This window comes from Trichomonascus vanleenenianus, assembly GCF_965637985.1.
Source record: "Trichomonascus vanleenenianus strain CLIB 3782 genome assembly, contig: TRVA0_073S, whole genome shotgun sequence".
NCBI classification, from domain to species: Eukaryota; Fungi; Ascomycota; class Dipodascomycetes; order Dipodascales; family Trichomonascaceae; genus Blastobotrys; species Blastobotrys vanleenenianus.
Window position 1 is genome coordinate 1 of NW_027481814.1, and position 19,839 is coordinate 19,839.

Consider the following 19,839-nt stretch of genomic DNA (forward strand, 5'->3'; position numbering starts at 1 on the left):
TTGCCCAGTGTGACATTGTCACCATCAACTGCCCACTGCACGAGTCCACCAAGGGTCTCTTCAACAAGGAGCTCATTTCCAAGATGAAGCGGGGCGCCTGGTTGGTTAACACTGCCCGAGGTGCTATTTGCATCGAGGAGGACGTTGCCGAGGCTCTCAAGTCTGGTCAGCTCCGAGGTTACGGTGGTGATGTGTGGAACCCACAGCCAGCTCCAAAGAGCCACCCATGGCGAACCATGCGAAACAAGTACGGTGCTGGTAACGCTATGACCCCACACATCAGTGGTACTTGTTTGGATGCCCAGATCCGATACGCTGAGGGCACCAAGAACATCTTGGACGAGTACTTCTCGGGCCGAAACAACTACCGACCACAGGATGTTATTGTTATCAACGGTGACTACGCTACTAAGGCCTACGGGCAGCGAAAGTAATGTGCTAGCATTTTTGCATAAACTGTACTATATCTTATATCTGCTAATAGAATAACTTATACTGTATCCTATCCAATCTAACGAACACCTGACTTAAATATTCCATAACCGCTTCAAGGCGGCTCATGAATACTCTGCTGCTTCAATTGACTTTGGGGGCCAGCCCCCAAACCCCCGTAGCTCCGCTTCGCGGAGATTCTTGTACCTATCAATGGCCTATCCAGTCCATCAATAATCTATCCAATCCGCCAATCCATTCAATCCTCCAAAGCATTCAACTGGTCCTCTCCAAAACGCCGAAGGAATTGAGTCCCCCCCCCTAAATCTAACACTGGCTATATCATAAACCGATATGGGGATGGCGAAACGGGCGAACCCGACTATCAGATTCCGACGCCGGTTACACAGGATGCCAAATGGTACTGGAAATTCTATCCATCACAATCAATTGTCGGAAAAGCGGGGCTAATGCCTTGTCGAAATAAAAAAGAACGAATAAAGTTAACTGTTGAATTATACCACTGTTTGAACTAAACTTATTATTATGTTATTACCGGTACTATTATTAGAGTCCAATGACAATTAGCGGTATTAATTCGTGTATACCATACTACAGCACAAATGGCACCGGCAATAGTAGCAACTGTAGACCGGAAAATATATATTCCATCACAGTGAAGAACAATAATTACGACTTGTCAAACCTAAAGATATTTGTTCAAAATAGGTCAACTCTTAATAATTCGAGCACCAGTAATGTTACTGTAGGTATGCAATGAAACACACCACGTACCTCGCAAAGTAAAGTGCAACCGTTTGGAAACAAAGCCCCCGAGCTAAAAAGCCATAAACTAGCATTACAATTTTATCGCACAGACAGTTGCTACTCCGTTAATTTCTTTAACTCGAGATCTCTCATGCATCAAGGGGGTTTAGCTCGTGCGGCTCGTGCGGCTCGTTACCCCTGTGTTCAATATATACATGCATCTCTACTAAGAATAGCAGCATATGGCACACCGCATAAAGTATCAACGACGCATTACGGAGCCCGCAGAAAACCACATGTAAACGGAGGAATGCAATGCGGCTACTCCTACAGCAGTACTACACTGTAATGCAAAACTACTGTAAAGTGTGAGGGCAACTCATTCCAAGTGTTTGGCAGGGGTGTTGCTGCAGCCGGGGAAATTTTCGTGCCGACCCCCTTCTGAATTCCTTTGTACATGCATTTTGCCAGGCACACCATCACTTTGCTTCGCCTTGGCAGTACTTTTTCAGGACTCCAGTCTACATCGTAGATACATTCGATACAGTTGAGCGAGGACTCACTGACGCTCGTTAATTATTAAACTGGTTAGACCACCAGGCACAAGCGCAAACTTCAAGGTTAACTACCAGTGACGAATAAAATAAGCCAATACCACGTTGAATACGCAAAGTGAATACCAGAAAAAATAATTAATCATGGTATCGTGGAAGCGGTTGTTGGTAGTAGGCCAAGCCATTGTCGCGTCGGTCCTGGCGCTAGACCTCGATATCACGGACCCCCAGTCCATCTTTAATGCCCAGGCGCTCGTCGCACAGGGTATGCTTGATTACTACAATGGAAACAACTCTGGCGGCACGCCAGGCATGTTCCAGCCACCTTACTACTGGTGGGAAGCCGGTGTCGCGTGGGGATCCCTCATCGACTACTGGTTCTACACGGGAAACGACACCTTCAACGACCTGGTGAAATCCTCGCTACTATTTCAAGTCGGCGAGGATTGGGACTACATGCCCGCTAACCAGACGAGTACTGAGGGAAACGATGACCAGGGCTTCTGGGGAGTCGCCGTCATGGGTGCGGCCGAAAAGAACTTTTCGAACCCGGGCCCGGGCCAGCCCTCGTGGCTTTACCTCGCCCAAGCCGTGTTCAACACCATGGCTTCGCGGTGGGACAGCGCAGACTGTAACGGCGGCCTAAGATGGCAAATCTTCACGTGGAATACGGGCTACGACTACAAGAACAGCGTTTCCAACGGATGCCTCTTCCACATTGGAGCGCGACTGGCACGGTACACGTCCAATAGCACCTACGTAAAGTGGTGCGAGAAGGTGTGGGACTGGGAAATCGAATCCGGGTTCATCCAGAATGGCACGGCTGCTAATACGTCGTTATCCGTGTACGATGGAGCCGACATTGCCAAGAATTGCACCGACATCGCCAAGCTCGAGTGGACTTATAATTATGGGCTGTTCATCTCGGGAGCTGCGTATCTGTACGACCACACAAACGACACCAAGTGGCTGACACGGGCTGAGTTGCTGTGGAACCGGGCTACTGTCTTCTTCCACCAGCCGGGGAACATTCTCTACGAGGCGGCGTGTCAGCCGTCGGGGCGGTGCAACAATGACCAGCGGTGCTTCAAGGGCATTTTCGCGCGGTTCCTAGGCCTCACCGTAAAGCTTCTTCCTTCGATGAACGAAGAGATTATGACTTATATCAACGACACCTCGGTCGGCGTGGCTCAATCCTGCAGTGGAGGTTACGATGGGCACACATGCGGGCTCAATTGGTTCTATGGGGGATGGGATGGCATGTACGGTCTTGGCGAACAGATCAGCGCACTTGACCTGCTCAATACGCTGTTGGTGAACACCAAGCCGGGTCCTCTCAGCCAGAAGACTGGTGCTACTTCGCGAGGCGACGGTTCGGCCGGTACTAACAGCTCTTCCAATTTGCAGACTCCAACTGCGCTCAAGATTTACACTAAGGATAAGGCCGGTGCTGGTGTTATCACTGCTGTTGTCTTGATTTGTATGATTGGGTCCACCTGGTGGATGATGGTTTAATTTTTTTTTTTAGTTTATTTATACTTTATATATGGCGTTGTAACATCAGGAATATAAAAGTTGCATACACCCTTTTTCTTTGCCAAATTTAGGAATAATCATTGGTCAATTGAATAACACAGTTCAATTCGCAGCCCTACTCAACTTAATAATCCATTGTTAAAGTGGTAAAGAAATTGGGCGAAGGAGGGATGAATAGTTCAATTGAAACGGGTGTGAATGAATTGTCTGCCCATAGTTTATGGGCTGTTAGGTCGTACGTGTAGTAGTGAACTGAGTAGCGATCAGATAATTCAATTGAATCAAGTGCCTAAAACCCTATATAGCTCCAAGCTAGTGTGTTTTAACCTCTCTACTAGGGGGAGATTGTTAGGTATATTAATTATAAGAATATCGATTAAGCAACATAAGCGTAGCATCAATAGAATGGTTGTTAAAGTTGAGCTTGATAAAGTTCTTCTCCTCGAACCCAAACTTCTCGTACAACGGCTTGCCGGCCGGAGACGCCTCCAGGAACATCTTCTGTGGCCCCCCAAACGGCGGCAACTCCACAGGAATATGGTCTAGCGATTCCTTCATCAGCCTCTTGCCTAGCCCCTTTCCCTGGTAGTCAGGGTCAATTGCAAAGTAACTCAGATAGACCATAGATTCTTCCGGGTAGGCGGCGTACTTGAGGGCCTCTTCATCAAGCCCCTGCAGCTCAGCCTCGGTGACATTGGGCTTGAACTTGTCGTGCATAGCATTCTGGAACTGGTGGAATCGTTTGTTATCCACTGGATGGTGGTAGTACCCGAGCGTGAAGTACCAAAAGTCTTGGAGCGCATACCACGCCAGTTTAATGTTCTTCTTAATCCACCACCAAACCCCAGTCCGCCCCAGGCTCGCATCAAGCTCAGCGGTCATATAGTCGGGGTAGTGCCATAACGAGTATCCCACGACGCGATCTTTTCTAGGATTTCGTTCAGCTTCTGTCTTTTCGCAAAGTACAAACGTGTTTGTCCCGCTTTCAGCCATCTTGGAGTAGAGCCATCGCGCCCATCCGTTGATCCACAGCGAGTACCGCTCCGCTCGTGCCTGCAGCTCTTTTAGCCGTTCGCGTGGGTCGCGGATACTGTGGCGAATGACTTTATAGTCCTTCTCAGAGAATCGAAAGACTGACCCTGCGGCAAAGGAGAACAAATCGTCCTCCTGAAAGCCCCGCGCAGAGCACTCGGCCACATTGAGAAGGAGCTCGTATGGTACGTTCGGTGGGTCTATCCGTTCAAAGTATATCGTCATGAATCACAAAATATTACAATAGGCTTCTATGCTTAATAATAGACAGATTTTAAAAAGACTCTTACGCAAGTCTATATTTTGGTGATGATTTGACTCCACCATTTAGGTCCGGCCCCTCCGGTGTCGATGTACCTGGTATCAGTAGATATTAGACGAAAGGAATGACAAATAATATATATATAGAGTATATATACTATGTTCACAAAGCTTAGACATCGGGCAGTTCTGTTGAAAGGTATTGTTTAAATTTAGCTTGAAACAACGAGAAGCTCAACTCCGATACCGCCGTCACAAGCCGTGGTAGAATTTTGCAGGTTCCATGCGATTCGCATGCCATTGCTAGGGCAGACCACAGCGCTCTGCTTACCGTCGAGTTTGAGCACTCGCTGGGTCGTCCAATTGCCGGTTCCCTGCATCGATTCGCTGGATTCGACAAACTGAGGGTAGTTGTCTTCGTTGATCGCCAACACTTTGGTGGCGTTGGCCACGCTAGAAATCGTGTTCTCGCCAATGTTTAAATGGCCACTGAAGTTTGTAATGTTCTTAGATGCGTCAATTCCCAAGGTGCCGTCGTTATAAATTACGACAGTTCGCTGATGCACATCAGTGTTGCCGGAATGAATGGTCATCAAGCCGAACTGTGACAGCCGGTCTGTGCCTGCCAGTGGACCAGTCGGTTCCACCGATCCAGCACCCGATCCAGCGTTCTGTGCGGAAACCAAGACCAAAGATGCAATTACAGAGGAATAGCAAAACTTCATAATTTACCTGAGCTCTTTTCTTACCAAAAATACAGTTCCTGTAGTTACTAGGCAGCTGTCGCGACCCCTTTTTATACATTATCCCTCCTCTCGATCATGCAGTTAAAATAGAAGCTGCTGGTGTTGATTTTGCCTTATTACACGACACCGTGAATGAAGATCGACAGGGGAAGTTGCCGTGATGAGTACACGTAGTCTGCATGACAGGAGACCTTATATCCGACCACCATAATCGCGCGTCGTTTGTGTACTTGAGTATGCAATAATTATTTTTTACAATGTCCACTACCATTCACCTCCACGGTAAATAGGGATCGCTGCTTTATAATATTTTTATTAAACGATCTGAGGGGTCTGTTCCCTGCAATCAATGGTAATATATGTATAATGTGTTTCGGTACATAAATCATGTAACTACGTATTCACTATTTAACCGTTCTGTGCTCCGGTGAGCGTTGCCTCTGTATTTGTAGCAGGATTTTTAAACGAAGTTGTGATGTCAAATGGATGGCCATGCAAAGTTGTATACAGTATTCGGTTAGCCCGTCTCTGAAATACGAGGATATGGTACTACCGCTGTGAAACTCGCTTCTTTACCAAGTCTCTTTGACGCCAAGAGAATCACCAAATTAAATGCATTGTAATCAAATCTATGAATATCTAACAACACTTTCTCTAAAAATACAAACGTCAAATCATCACATAAAAAATCGAACGTAAGAGGAGATTAGTCCGATTGGATTGGGGAAGTCGATTGGGTAGGGGAGGTCTTTTCGCCTTCATCGCTCGAAGCGGAAGTAGAGGAAAAGTTTACCTCAGCTTCATTCATCACTCTTGCAAGGTTGTTGGCCGCCTGCTCCTGGTCGAGAGGGCTGTCATGTACCCTGAAAGTCTTTTTACCCCAGAGCTTCCAGTAAACAATACAGTATGCAACGTAAACAACTATAACAACGCACACGTAGTTCATGTTACCGGCGTTAACTGGCATCTCAAATGGGAAGGAGAAAAAGATTGTGGTGAAAATAGTCCACAGGACTACCACGATATTAGCAAATAGACCAACGGGACCGAGCCAGAAAGGACCGTGAGGGATCTGTCGCCTTCTCCACAGAAGACAAGCGGTTGGCACAAGGTAGGAGAGAAGAAGGAAGATGATGCAACCCGTGACCATGGCATTGAACGCAGTGGTAGAGGCCATGTAAAGGCAGCCAACAATTGCGCACCAAGTGCAGGCCATGGCGTGAGCATTGAATGGCACACCTAGCTTTGGATCAACCTTGGACCACCACTTCGAACCAGGAAGACCATGGTCTCGAGAGAAGGACCAAGAAAGTCTCGCTTGCCAGGTGTGAGAAGCAATGTTGCAGCCCATAGCGGTAAGAACAATAAGCGCTTCAAGGCAAAGAGCGCCAGGCACAGAACCAAGTGACTGGTAGAAAATATCAAGAATTGGCACACCCGTGGTCGACTGGAGAATAGCATCAAGGTTTCGGATGGAGAAGAACATGGCAATCACGTAGCAGAAAGAAGTCGCGAAACCAATCGCAACAGTTCCCATAATCGAGATAGGGATGATTCGTTCAGGCTCGGCGACTTCCTCAGCCATATGCGTTGCACAGTCGAGACATGAGAAGGACCAATTGGGGTTAATCAGACCGACAATGAATGCAATGCCTGCAGAGGACCAACCCGTGTTGTTATTGAAGTCAACAAACACAAACGATGGGTCCTGATAGTGGCCCCGAGAGCAGATGAGCACAGTAAGAGAGATGGTAACGAAGGAGAAGAGCGAGACGTAAAGAGCACCCTTACCAATATGCGGCAGAGCCTTGCCGTAGCAGTTGAAGAAGAAGGTAATGAGATTCAGCAACTGATAGGTAACGAAGATCTGCCAAGTCTGTGGAACAAACCCTGGGTGCTGCAGTGCATACATACCCACCACAGCAGTAGCAATAGCCACAGTGACCGAGGCGGAGGTGAAGATAGCACCAGCAAAGGAGAGGGCACCGCACATATAAGCAAGGAATGGAGCATATCGCCGTGGAGCCAAAATAGTCGTCCAGTAATACTGGCCGCCAGAATTGGGGAATGCAGAGGACAGTTCAGAAAGGGTGATAGCAATGCAGGTCGAAATGCAGGCAATAATAATAATGCCGTACACGATAAGCAGGGGACCACCCGAGGAGATGCCTGTGACCAGCGAGGCCGAGATACCGAACCAGGAATTGGTCAAGCCAAAGCCTACACCGAGCACAGACCAAATGGAAAAGTTCCTCCGCAGTTCAGGCTTGTAGCCCATCTCTGCGAGCTTCATAGCATCCTTATCCATGATTTTTTAAAAAAATTGCACGCAGAACAAAAAAGTATAGGTTCAAGTCTAATAACAACCTGAACTGGATATTAATGAATGAAAGATGCGGCTGAATATTGAGTGGTAGATAGACTAAGAATTTTGTCTTCGGCTACAGAAACAGTAGAAGAGGATTCCTTTCTTTTTTCAGAGAGTTTTTTGACCTGTACCGCTCTATAAAGACCTTCTTGGACCAACCAACCGCTTTCTATTCACGTTCAGGGGTGGTGAGGAAGAAGAAAAAAAAAGGAAATTTTAGCCTATAAGGTACACGTAGCTATGAAGGTGATATTTCACTGTTTAAATAGCTATCTTATTTTCCCCTCGGGGGAGTGTAAAAAATTGAATCCGTTCTACCAGTGCTACCTATTCCATGTGCAATGCGTAAGACGCAATATGCCGAACGATACAGGCCAATGAAATCTAGCGATGATAGTCAGTATGCAGATCGAAATTTTACAGTGGCTTCGAAGATGAGTTGCAGTACCTACCTGCGCGCGCGCATCATAGACTTTTTTTTTTCACGACCGTTGGAACCGCCCGCGCATACGACATACATTTACACGACTCAAAATCGGACAGAGCTGTGTCTTTTCGGGATTAAGATTCCGATATATTGTTTTCCTGTCCTGGGGAATTTCTTAGACGCTAATATTGGTTTGGTACAAGTTTATATTATAGGGTTTACGCTGTCTTTTTCCGATACGCATTTGTGTATCTATTGTATCTCTGCCGGATCGCAGATTGACCTGATTCAAGTCGTGCCGTACCATATTCGGCTGACCGCATAGATTAGGCAGATTCTAGCCCCTACATTTATCTATCAAAGCCGCCCAAAGCGTTTAATCATATATACAATGGTACTATACGAAAGTAAAAGACCAGATAGAGTACACTGTAGGTGTTTTTTGCAAAGTTGTTTCAACCCGTGTACGAGAATATTGATACAGTAAGCTGTTCATTTAAAGAAATTTTAAGACAGTACCACCGTCGATCACTCAATCAGTTGAGAAAATGCCTACTGCATTCCAGCTCAAATATAAACTTTTTTAGTATCAAGGTGCAATTCATTACCTGTAGAGTGCTGGTGTTGATGAAGGCTCTACGACCTGGGGTTATGCTAAAAGTTTTTTATTGGTTGTAATTATGCCTGCAGGGGCGTGTATTCAAGCGAATTCCTTTGGCAAAAAAGTAAAAAAATTCTCCAAACCTTAACACTGCTGGCTGTAAGCAAGGTTCAATTTATCGATAAACTCTCCAAGATTACAAGCGATATCTCCGCAGAATAATTTGGTATAGGAGTTGTTTATAGCAATTCGAAGAAGATCCGGAGAGTTGTCACAATACAGCCGCTCAAAGACAACCCGCCCACTCATCGGGCTCATTGCAGAGGCAGACCATGCATCCTTTGGCACTATTTCCAACGCTGTCAGTACGGCTGCAAGTGTTTCATGATGTACAAAAGTGAGATGGACTGGGATTGCGGAGCTGTTCTGCAGGAGTTTGAACGTCTCAGTCAGATAAGGGATACCCACAGACTTTGCATAAGGATTACCTGGCCCATATGCATTGACGAATTCGTAATCTGCAGAGCGCTCGTTGGCCTCCCATTCTTGGGGAATGAACATGTTGCATATCGGCGAGCTACCGCTGGCGTCGAGCTCGTAGGCGCATAGATCACAAAGCTGCGAGACCTGCAAGGCATTTATGCTGTTCCCTTGCGCGGTGGGAGGTGCACCCTTCACAAGCCTTGAGATCGTTGTTACAGTGGCGGCAACAAAATTGGCATCTTTACCTTTTGTCTTGGCTTGCTTCTGAAACTGGTCGTACTGAGGGCAGATTGGGCTAGGACTTGGTCTTCCTGGAGCTGGAGTATCAAACCTGTCCGGCATCACATCTACCACTGCTATCTTACTTCTGCTCTTTCCAATAAACCCTGAGAGCATGTTTCTTGCTGTATCTAATACTCTCTCGCTATTTGCTGCATGGATGGCAACAGTTTTATCCTTTTCAATAAGACCGCTATAACGTGCTTTAAACTGTGTACCTAGCTTCCAAGAAGATGACGCTCCGCTAAACTGACCCACTGTAGTCAATTCGCCCTGTTGTGTAGGTTGCATAAAATCAAGTTCATAATCCTCCAGTGTTTTGCCAATAATACTATTTGTACCCCCAAACTTCGCCTTCAGATCCCCTATAACATTGCCAAACTGCATGTATTTATCCAAGTTCGGGAACCTCTCTCCATGGCGTGCGAGTAGGTGTACCTGGTCCACTCTACACGTTCCAGTCTCTGCCCCTATGACCCAATCTTCAACGTCATGTGCATGAAACGGTCCATCGGTACCAAGATACCCTAAAATATTTTCATACGATTGCGCTTTGTGCGACTTGGCTGGAGCGCTATGAACCAGGGCTAGGATGGAGAATAGGCCAGCAAAGAGCTTCATGCTTAGGTCGTGCGTTTCTAGTGTTCGACATTACCTGTAGTTCAATTTATATAGATCTCGCGTTGATAATTAGCTTTCATCTAAAAATATTTGGAAATTACGACCAAAGGCCGTTGCGTATTCTATAAATGAATTGTACCTGTACTGTCAAAGTAAAAAAAAAAAGGAGTATATTAAATTAAGTGTTCAGCCATTCAGTTTTGCCCAGGTACTGTTCTCTATCCAACTGGCTCTCAGCGTCATCATTATCATTGTCGCCCATGCTCTGGTCATCAAAGAACAAGTTCGGAGGCTGGGGCAAATTGACCGTCGTGGGTATATTAGCAGCGGTCATGACATCATGCATGGCGTATATTTGATCCGCTTTGCTCTCCATCTCATTAATAATGATCTTTATTCGGTCAGCAAGTTCTGAGCGTTTTCGTCGTTGTTTAGCAGGGTCCTTGCTGTTATAGTCTTCGGTTAGCGCCAGATACTCATCCTGGAGTTCTCTCCATTCCTCAGTCATCTTATCCAAAACAATCTTGGCTGATTCTTCCGGTGACATGGATGGGCGGACGGTATCGTCCTCGTTATGATGGTCAGAAGAATATCTCCGTGAAAATCCACTAGCAGGATATGTCTTTCCATGCGGGCAGGTAGGCTTTTTGCCCCAAACACCAGCCGAAGGAAGTGATATGCCATTACGAAGGCAGATTTCGCATTCCCGTGGTACGAAGCCGAATACTCGATTCATGAGCGTTGGCATGGACAGACCGTGGTCTGCAGCAGTTGAACCCTGCCGCTTCGCGGGAGCTTTCTTCTTTCGGCGCGGCTTCACCTCTACTTCGCTCTCCTCTTCTGACTCAGTATTCGCCTCATCGGTTGCCTCTGCAACATCTGAGTCCACGGATTCGCTTTCATCAGCGTCCACATCTTCCTCGTTCTCAATCTCTACGCGCCTTTTCGGAGACTTCGCCTTCGTCATTTTCGGCTTCTTCGTCTTATCATTGAGTGTAGGCTTGAAAGGCTTAAAATTGGTTTTCGCTTTGAAAGCAGAGGCTGGGGCTGGCTTGGCAGACTGAAGTTTTTCCAAAGCGTCCTGGAGCGCTTCAATTACCTGGTGCTTCTCCGACTCTGCCGCGGCGGCTTCAGCTTCGAGCTGTTCCTCCCGCTCTTTTTCCTCCAAGTCTACAAACTGCTGCAGCAGCGTCATTGTCTTTCGCTTGCTCTCTTTATCGTCAAGGGTCTGTTGGTCTAACGTTCGTAGCAAGAGACTGATAATTTCACCATTTACTGTCTTTTGGGGTTGCGGAGTCTGCGGTTGTGACTGAGGTTGAGGCTGATCGTTGGTCTCTATACTCATCTCACGGGATGTCGACTGGGGTGCAGTTGAGCCGTCGAAACTGACTCGAGACTGCTGCTGTCGCTGCGGCTGTTGGGGTTTGATGGTCGAGCCCTTTAGCAACTCAGTATCTCCCTCCAATTCGGAAATCCTGTGCTCTTTAGCTCTAATCTGTTCTAGGGCCTCCTCCTTTTCAAACGCCAATTCCTGAGCTCGCAATTTCAGCTTGTCATATTGAGCCTTCCACTGATGCACGTCAATCTCGTCATCACTAAGAGATTGCTTTTGCGCCAAGTACCGGTCCCTGAGGGTAACAATGGCGGACTTGTATTTCCGCGCTTTCGCTTCCATCTGGGCATACCTTTCGCCTTCCTCGTGATATCGTTCTTTGAGCTCTCGAAGTTCGTCATCCATTTTTTTGAGGTGTGCTGCCGCTCCGCCACCTCTCGACAGTGCTTCAAGCCTCTCATTGAGCTCTTTCTTCTCTTTTTCAAGGCGATCAATCTTCTGCTCAAAACTATTGAATGCAGTAAACAGTGCCTGGTCATCTGGATCCATTGGTACGGACACAATAGTCTTGTGTCCTGTATCTCGGTTCCTTCGCCGCGTGGAACCAGTATCAGAAGAGAAAATCGAGGACAGACCGGTTACATCCGGCAAAATCGCAGCATTTTCCGTATCGCTTGGATGTGATGGCTTCGGCTTCGGCTTGGCATTGCCCTTATGCGTTTCTTGAGCACTCTTTGGCTTCCTGTCCGGGTTCCTCGTGGGAATATTAAGGCTCTTGAAAAACGAGTCGTCATCCCGGTATTCTGTGGGGATAACTATGCCGTTCTTCTTGGCCTTCTCCTCAATCTCTGAAATGTAGACCTTCTTTGGCGAGGCCCGCTTGTCGGTGACCTTGGTAGGCTTGGGAGAGCCGTTGGAAGACATGGAGGTCTGTCGGTTGTTATATCGCGCAGAAGCGTTTCGAGCAAGTCCACGGCCAATCTCTATGCTGTGGTCGATGGAGTCGTCTGGCAGTTGTTTGCTATTGGCAAATGAAAAGTCGGTAAAGTGTCGATTGACATCCTCAGTGCCTAGCCTCGGCGAGAGAATGTTGTTGTTCCGACTAGGTTGCCTGTAGTATGGAGTTGAGAACTTGGGGGCCTTTGGAAATAAATCTATATCGCTGAGTTCTGTGAACTCAAGATCCTCAAATCTGGACGCGTTGTTTCGAGCAGTCGACCTCAAATTCGGACGCGGAGGGACCCGCAATTCCGCGTCGGAAAGATTCAAATCTGAGATTTCCATAGCAAAAAATGAAGCTCGCGCAGTTTCTGGGCCCTCGTTTCAAAAATAGCTGCGCGTGGGAATCGGGATACAGTGTGACGAGTATTAATTCTTGGTTTAAAGGGTTATTTTTTTTGTGTTGTGTGTCGCTGCAGTGTGTGTGAGTTTGGTTTTGAAAAATGTAAACAGCGCGAAAGTTCGCGTTCCCCTTTCTACGGTCACTCCCCACACACACACACGCACAGTCGAAAAAGGCTCGGGGCACAAATTCGACATTACAGTATTAGTATTCCTCTTTTTCTCATAATTCTTATTTGAGGCATTCTGTGCAGTGTTCTAACGTTAGTTACTAAGTGTGGTTAATGGTTAAGTAACCGTGCGGCTTTGGTCATGGGAATGTCTGTCGGCACGTCCGATCGAGAAGTCCTAACCATAGTAATTAGGAGCGTATCCCTTTATATGCTTAGTACGCGCTCGTGTTCTTGAATTGCTTTTATGCATTATATCTCCTTTTTCTCGTTAAATATTACTCCTAGATACGCAATATTTTACACTAGGTAGTTCCAGCAATTCCAGCAGTCTCCGTAATAGTTTCTGTCAAAATATTCTAGACCAACTATAGGAGTATTAGCTGAGATACGCAAGTAAAAAGTGGCCATGAAGTATTGAAAAACCATAATGACGCCAGTACCTTGGATAGCTCGCTTATAGTGGGAAAGAAGGTACCGATACTACATTATTAATTGGATCAACCATTTGCAGCCGAGAGCTAAAATTATACTGTACCCGTAGCTTTGTTAGATAGACCAGTATGAGCCTCATCTGTGCTTGATCATCCTCTAGCCGAAGTATTGCGCAATTATCTATTGTTATCCATTTAGTCTTGTGTGATTGCTCATAAGGCGGATTTGGAATTTATAGAATGCAGAATGATGTTACCGTAAGTACTTAACGCGCTTTAGCTGTTATATGTGTAGATAGGGAACTCGGAAATTCTCATATCTCCGCTGGACAGATATTCTCAGTAACTGCTACGTAATGCCAACTATTATACAACGCTGCTATTACTGTATTAATCTATAGACAAGGCACATGCGGGAAGGATAATGACGGGTAATTATTCGAGGATGCATTTGGGTCTAATGCTGAACATTAAGTCTCTGCACGAATATTGTAATTCAAGCAAACCCTGCAAGCACACAATTCAGGCTCTTATGTACATGGTGTGGCGTGCAGTGCATAGCACGCAAGATCCACTGTAATATGGTACATAGGGGTTAGCTGAATTCCGCTTTTACGTCAGAGCTATCCCTTCCGGCAATTCCCTATGCCTGGATTACGTACCGACTATGGGGACAACACAAAACAGGCACACATGCACCGGAGTTACACTAGAGCTACTCCAAGATCATATGTATCTACAAGTACTATCAGCGTACTCGAACCGAGTAGCCTCCGTTACTTTGCTCCGTACAACTCATGCACGTAACTATTACAGCCTGCAATGCGTATGTGCAGCCGGATAGTTGGCACTTTAAGGAGTGAAGATTCATTATGTAAGGAGTCTGGTCCCCCCCTCCCCTGGTTAGTAGTTTATACCGTTGACTCTATGTACTCGTTCAGCACACGTATTAAAACGTTTCCTCCGATCTATTGCATCTGCCCACCCGTGTAGATCTCCTGATTGATATTCCTTGCGGCTTGTGCGGCTCCGCCGCCTGGGTCAACAAGACACATCTACAACACATCTGAGACATTGGCTGCAGGAGAGCGGGAGATCACCTGAAGCGTGGCTCAGCGTATGTTGTGGGCTGCACTCTCCCCAACAGCGTTTTTTCTTCCTCGAAGGGGCAACTGCCACTACGCTTGCGCTCGCGCTATTGCATCCAATCCAATTAACAAACCATTCGGATAGCAGCAGCCGGGAATAACGTTAGTCGAATTCTCAATACCATTGGTCATCCCACCGCATACAGAATCATGCTTTTCGGCAAGATAATTGCGCCTCCTCTCCCTGCCGTTTCACAAACCTTGTGGCGAAAGGTGGGCCTCCGCTTCCCCTTTTTACCACTAAACTTGTGTATTACTATGCCCCGTAGTAGATGTACGATCCCCGGTTACGGGTGCATTGGTCCTCTTTGGGATTTTCCCCCCTCATCGTGCATAAGCGTATCTGATACATAGCACACCGGGCGCAAATAATACAAATAAAATTGCGGGCGTACTGAGGGCTACGCCGGAGCCCGATCCCTAACCCTCACACACCTCCAAAAATCGCGCATCGCGCGCGCCCGGCAAGGTGGGTTCCGGCCAATAGAAAGCCTGCAGGGCGGGCGTAGCACTATCGCCCCCCAGCGGCATTGCATGGCGTATTAAACCCACCCGACATGGCGCACTTTCTCTCTCTCAGTTTTTTCACTACGCTTTTGAAATTCGACAATTTGGAAAAAAAATCAATCTTGTTTTTGACGACGACTACGAATAGCATTGTTACGAACGCTTACTTGAGGAGCGACGAAGCATCTATATCTCACTTGCATTATATTTTTATTTTTTATTATTTATTTGTATGATGAACTATTATCAAGCATACCCGGCCACGAGCAGTTCTGTGTCTCCAGTCCATGAGACGAGCACATTATACCACCAGCAATTGAACGTTTCAAAAGTCAAGTTCAATGCTGGGCGCTCGTTTGACTTTGAGGACGACGTCGAGTTTTGTCCGGCCCTCAGCGAGGAGGAGATCAACTATGCCCGGACAATATACGGATCAAGCTCTCCGTACTCGTACTCTTCGGGGATGTCCTCGGCGTCGTCCACCCCACCCCATTCTGCAACGACCAATGTTAATGACATGATGTTAATGAACTCAAACGCCTACTACCTAGGCTCGCCTGTCTCGAGAAACGCCTCACTCAATGGCGTTTCTCGAGGATCGGCCCGGCGGGAACGGGCTTTGGAGATTATTGACCCGGTCACTGGCGGCCGGGTCACTTCTCCTGTTATGACTGCATCGCCAGTGAGATATAATGCTACCTCCTCATCTTCCACTGCTGCTTATTATGCCTACCAGCATCAGCAGCAGCAGCAGCAGCTTCAGCAGCTTCAGCAGCGGTGGTAAGAGACTTATGACGCCTTTTTTATTATTTTTATTATTATTATTATTTTATTCTTTTTATTGATATTAATGCATATACTTGTATAATGAAGACGAATCTAACTGTATTTATACCAAACTTTGAATTGCGGTAGCTTTATAATAACTAAGGAGTCTCAGGATCTAAATTTACTCCCCTATCTGGGACTTCATCACTACACTAGTGGCGATGTCTAGTTTTGGCATAACAAAGTATTTATTATCCATCCAACCCTCCGGGCCCTAGAGCTACTTTCTTCATTATCTTGAAATTAACTAATCATTTAATTGGGGCTCTGCTACTCGTAGGTTCAATTGCGATTTTTTTGTAATAGAACTTCGCTGATAACTAATTGTAGATGCAGTAACGATGAGATTGTCGTAACAGGTATAACAACAGGTATAACAACTAGCTAGATAGCAAATTGTTAATAACGGTAATATGGACGTGAGGAGATAATATATTCTCGTTGATATTGAAGACTCCATCAACGCACATATTCACGGCAGTCGGTGGTACTGTGCCAGGTGAACTGGAAAGCTGAGCCCAAGTATTGTACCGCCATTCAATGTACTATAAAGCACTCAATTATGGTACACAATATAAGCCGAAAAAAGGGGATTATAGGAAACGGTTCTACCATAAATACAGCAATAGACCCTTCCGATATACCACAACCACTAAGATGGTTGAGCAATATTCCAAAAAGATAAATACCTTGCACTATTATAGGTAGTCACGGTAAAAATACATACACTATTTCAAAACGGCAACAAGGATGATAAATATAATAAGGAGAATGCCAATAGTTAACATTGACCCGTTCTCTCGAGCCTTACGTGAGAACACCTCCAACCCCTTTCTCGCCTGATCTAATCGCGACTGACTTCTATCCGTTAACTCGTCAACCTCATCCAGCAGCCGAATGTGATGGCTCAGCTCATCGTCGATTTGAATACTAAGGTCCCGCTGGCGACTGACACTCTGTGAAAGCCTATCAAGATGCTGGTCCTGTTCCCTCATGGCCTGCTGTTGCTGCTGGTACATGCCATTATCGGACAATTCCTCCTCCTCCTCATCTGGGTTGTCCCGGTAAGGGGTAATGAAGCTCTCTTGAGCCCCCTCACCGTCGACCAGCGAGTCCTTGAATCGCACAGACTTGTTCCTTCTCGCCTCACGCCCTCCATCATTCTCAATGACTCCTTCCTCATCATCATCCATGTTGGGCGGGTGATACTCTAAATGCTCAATGTTCACCCGGCTATCTTTGCCATAGTTATCCAACAGCTTGCCATAGCCCGTCATCAGCCGATCTAGCAGCTTGGCTCCTTTATCAAGTCGGCTCTTATCTCCGCCAACTTTCTTCCGCTCATTTGCCTGCTCCATCTGGAGCGAACTCATGCCGTCCCTAATCGTGTGCAAGGACCGCTCAATCTCGGCATCGTCGGACTTGGACGGCTCTAACTTGAGCGCTATCAGCCGGTTCCTTTCCTCTATGCTAACCTGGGTCTGGTCGACCAGTAACAACAACTTGGACCCCGTACCTGGCATTTCTCTATTCTCCTGTTATCTCAAAATTATCGGAAAGGTCAGTATTATAGTGGCGGGGGGCTGTATCTGGAAAGGTGAACGGATGCACAGGACGGTGCGCCGCCTATCAACCTGTGCGGCTGAGGTCACGTGCTGATAAGCCGCAGGCCCCTTTGGAGGTAAGAATATCTACAATAATTTGTATATACTACCGTGCAATGTATTTGCTTAGAATATAAATTAAGACCTACCAGGAAAGTATACTAATAGGGGGACCAGTCCCCCAAATCCCCTGGGGCTCCGCTTCGCGGAGGAATTGTCGCCAGGCTACGAATCCTCCGCGAAGCGGAGCCACGGGAGCTCGAGGGCTGGCCCTCGAAGACACTCCTACTACTAGTACTAATGGGGGGACCAGTCCCCCCAAACCCCCCTGGGGCTCCGCTTCGCGGAGGAATTGTCGCCAGGCTACGAATCCTCCGCGAAGCGGAGCCACGGGAGCTCGAGGGCTGGCCCTCGAAGACGCTCCTACTACTAGCACTAATGGGGGACCAGTCCCCCCAGACCCCCCCCTGGGGCTTGCTGTACTAGTTTTCGTATTAACGACGGCGAGGCATTTAAATGTCGGTGTGTGGGGTGAAGTCGGATGATGCAACTTGTCGGATCACGCCGGCGTGCGCAAGCAAGTATACCCCTCCATATCTACGGGACCGAGCCGGGGATACGGCTTGGAGTAGAGTACAGTACTTCTGAAGGACTAAGTAGGCCATCTCCGGATCCATTTATTATACGCGGGGTATCTCTGGGACGTTTCTACCTTTTGACGATGGATTCGCATGCTATGGTGGAAGAGATAGATCTGAGGAATCTCGAATATACTGACGGCGGGGCCTGTGACCAGCTCATATGCCCAATATGCCGGCTAGTATTCGAAGAGCCATACTCGACGACCTGCGGGCACACCTTCTGTAAGAGCTGCCTGTACTCTGCTCTGGATGCGACACCCGAAGGACAGGTGTTCAGGTGCCCGATAGACCGGCACCCTCTGGGCGGAGCCAGTGATATGGGGCCCGCTGCTTTTTTGATCACCAGTTTGGTGAATGAGCTTGAAGTGAATTGCCTGTTTTCTCACCGCGGTTGTACTTTCCAGGGAAAGAAGTGGACGATAGAGAGCCACATTAAAGAGGACTGTGGGTTTGTAAAAGTCCTGTGTGGCGGGTTAAATGATGACGGCGATATGTGTGACCGCACCGTCCAAAGGAGATTTGTCAAAGCTTCCAAAGGAAAGGAACAAGGCGAAGAACCTGGCGTAGACGAAGAAGAGGAAGAAGTTTTGTGTGTTCACAGGGAAGTGGAATGCCCGAAGGGATGTGGTGACAGGATTGTGGCTTATGAAGTCGAAGAGCACCTAGATAAGTCCTGTCGCAATATTTCTTTGGAGTGCAGTGCCTGTAGCCATGAAATTGCCAAACCCGACTTTAGCGAACATGAACAGGTTTGTCCTGAAATGGTCGTGGAATGCTCGGCTTTAAAGTACGGCTGCTCATGGAGCGGCAAGAGAAGCGAATTGTTTAGAGACCATTCCCTGTCGTGTCCATTTGTTCAGCTCATGCCGCTGCTACAGCGTCAGGATACACGGTTAGAGGGCCTCGAGGCCGAGAACAAGATTTTGCGCTTCCATATCGAGCGGCTTACCATGCTGTCAAATAGAACTTCAGGGTCTCCATCGTCGCCTGATCATACGAATGCTTCCGTGGTTCGATCTGGAGAGTCAGCAGGTGGCTCAAGCTTCAGCGAGGCTGATTTGTTGCATATGTTTATGGAGTGTGAGCGTCTCCGCAGTGATGTCGATAGGCTGACCACAAACCTAAGCGATTTTGAAGCGAAGCAATCCATGTTCATGATGCGCGAGAATTGTCGCACTGCGGATGAGCTAGCTAACCTTCGGAGTGGCTTCAATGGCCTCCGTCATCAATTGCATTTCTTACTAACCGAAAGAAGGTCCATGGCCTCCTACCGTCATATGGTTTCTTCGGACGCATCTACCAACTCGAGTAATACTTCGGGGGGTACGAGGAATATTAGCGAATTGTTTCGGCAGGATGTTAAGCTGTAGCATTATTTATTGAATTTTTTGAACTGCCGGTACTATGGTATAACGAATGTTTCGTTTTGAAAGACTTCACATAACAATCAAATACTAGACATCGATTATCAACTTCTGTTGGCCAATTGTACTACAAGTACTAATACTCCTCTGTAGTAGTAATTGGGGGGACCAGTCCCCCCAAACCCCCCTGGGGCTCCGCTTCGCGGAGATATTGTATTCATCACAGACTAGTAACTATCGAATTGAAATACCGCATTCTACGGGATTGTCAGCGAACTATTAATATGAACCCCTGCTGTACATCTAAGTAATCCCTGGGGATTTCAAGCAAGTGATCAACTCATATGATTCCTCCAAAAGA

The 19,839-nt window shown here is 47.0% G+C and overlaps 9 protein-coding genes across 9 annotated transcripts; 3 read left to right on the plus strand and 6 right to left on the minus strand.

Annotated features, from left to right (window-relative positions):
- Positions 1-1,898: 1,898 nt before the first annotated feature.
- Positions 1,899-3,269, plus strand: DCW1 (glycoside hydrolase family 76 protein; the record flags this gene model as incomplete). The annotated part of the gene is made up of 1 exon (XM_076687742.1): positions 1,899-3,269. One exon carries the CDS (start codon positions 1,899-1,901, stop codon positions 3,267-3,269), a length of 1,371 nt encoding a protein of 456 aa, XP_076538010.1.
- A 378-nt stretch (positions 3,270-3,647) lies between these two features.
- TRVA0_073S00122 (uncharacterized protein) lies at positions 3,648-4,547 on the minus strand (the record flags this gene model as incomplete). The annotated part of the gene is made up of 1 exon (XM_076687743.1): positions 3,648-4,547. The coding sequence occupies one exon, from the start codon at positions 4,545-4,547 to the stop codon at positions 3,648-3,650; it is 900 nt and encodes a 299-aa protein (XP_076538011.1).
- A 248-nt stretch (positions 4,548-4,795) lies between these two features.
- On the minus strand, positions 4,796-5,308 carry TRVA0_073S00144 (uncharacterized protein; the record flags this gene model as incomplete). Its single annotated transcript, XM_076687744.1, has 1 exon — positions 4,796-5,308. The coding sequence occupies one exon, from the start codon at positions 5,306-5,308 to the stop codon at positions 4,796-4,798; it is 513 nt and encodes a 170-aa protein (XP_076538012.1).
- A 727-nt stretch (positions 5,309-6,035) lies between these two features.
- Positions 6,036-7,637, minus strand: HNM1 (Hnm1p; the record flags this gene model as incomplete). Its single annotated transcript, XM_076687745.1, has 1 exon — positions 6,036-7,637. One exon carries the CDS (start codon positions 7,635-7,637, stop codon positions 6,036-6,038), a length of 1,602 nt encoding a protein of 533 aa, XP_076538013.1.
- Positions 7,638-8,869: 1,232 nt separating this feature from the next.
- TRVA0_073S00188 (uncharacterized protein) lies at positions 8,870-10,108 on the minus strand (the record flags this gene model as incomplete). Its single annotated transcript, XM_076687746.1, has 1 exon — positions 8,870-10,108. The coding sequence occupies one exon, from the start codon at positions 10,106-10,108 to the stop codon at positions 8,870-8,872; it is 1,239 nt and encodes a 412-aa protein (XP_076538014.1).
- A 178-nt stretch (positions 10,109-10,286) lies between these two features.
- TRVA0_073S00210 (uncharacterized protein) lies at positions 10,287-12,725 on the minus strand (the record flags this gene model as incomplete). Its single annotated transcript, XM_076687747.1, has 1 exon — positions 10,287-12,725. The coding sequence occupies one exon, from the start codon at positions 12,723-12,725 to the stop codon at positions 10,287-10,289; it is 2,439 nt and encodes an 812-aa protein (XP_076538015.1).
- A 2,548-nt stretch (positions 12,726-15,273) lies between these two features.
- Positions 15,274-15,825, plus strand: TRVA0_073S00232 (uncharacterized protein; the record flags this gene model as incomplete). Its single annotated transcript, XM_076687748.1, has 1 exon — positions 15,274-15,825. The coding sequence occupies one exon, from the start codon at positions 15,274-15,276 to the stop codon at positions 15,823-15,825; it is 552 nt and encodes a 183-aa protein (XP_076538016.1).
- A 772-nt stretch (positions 15,826-16,597) lies between these two features.
- SYN8 (syntaxin) lies at positions 16,598-17,392 on the minus strand (the record flags this gene model as incomplete). Its single annotated transcript, XM_076687749.1, has 1 exon — positions 16,598-17,392. The coding sequence occupies one exon, from the start codon at positions 17,390-17,392 to the stop codon at positions 16,598-16,600; it is 795 nt and encodes a 264-aa protein (XP_076538017.1).
- An 802-nt stretch (positions 17,393-18,194) lies between these two features.
- Positions 18,195-19,484, plus strand: TRVA0_073S00276 (uncharacterized protein; the record flags this gene model as incomplete). The annotated part of the gene is made up of 1 exon (XM_076687750.1): positions 18,195-19,484. One exon carries the CDS (start codon positions 18,195-18,197, stop codon positions 19,482-19,484), a length of 1,290 nt encoding a protein of 429 aa, XP_076538018.1.
- Positions 19,485-19,839: the final 355 nt, after the last annotated feature.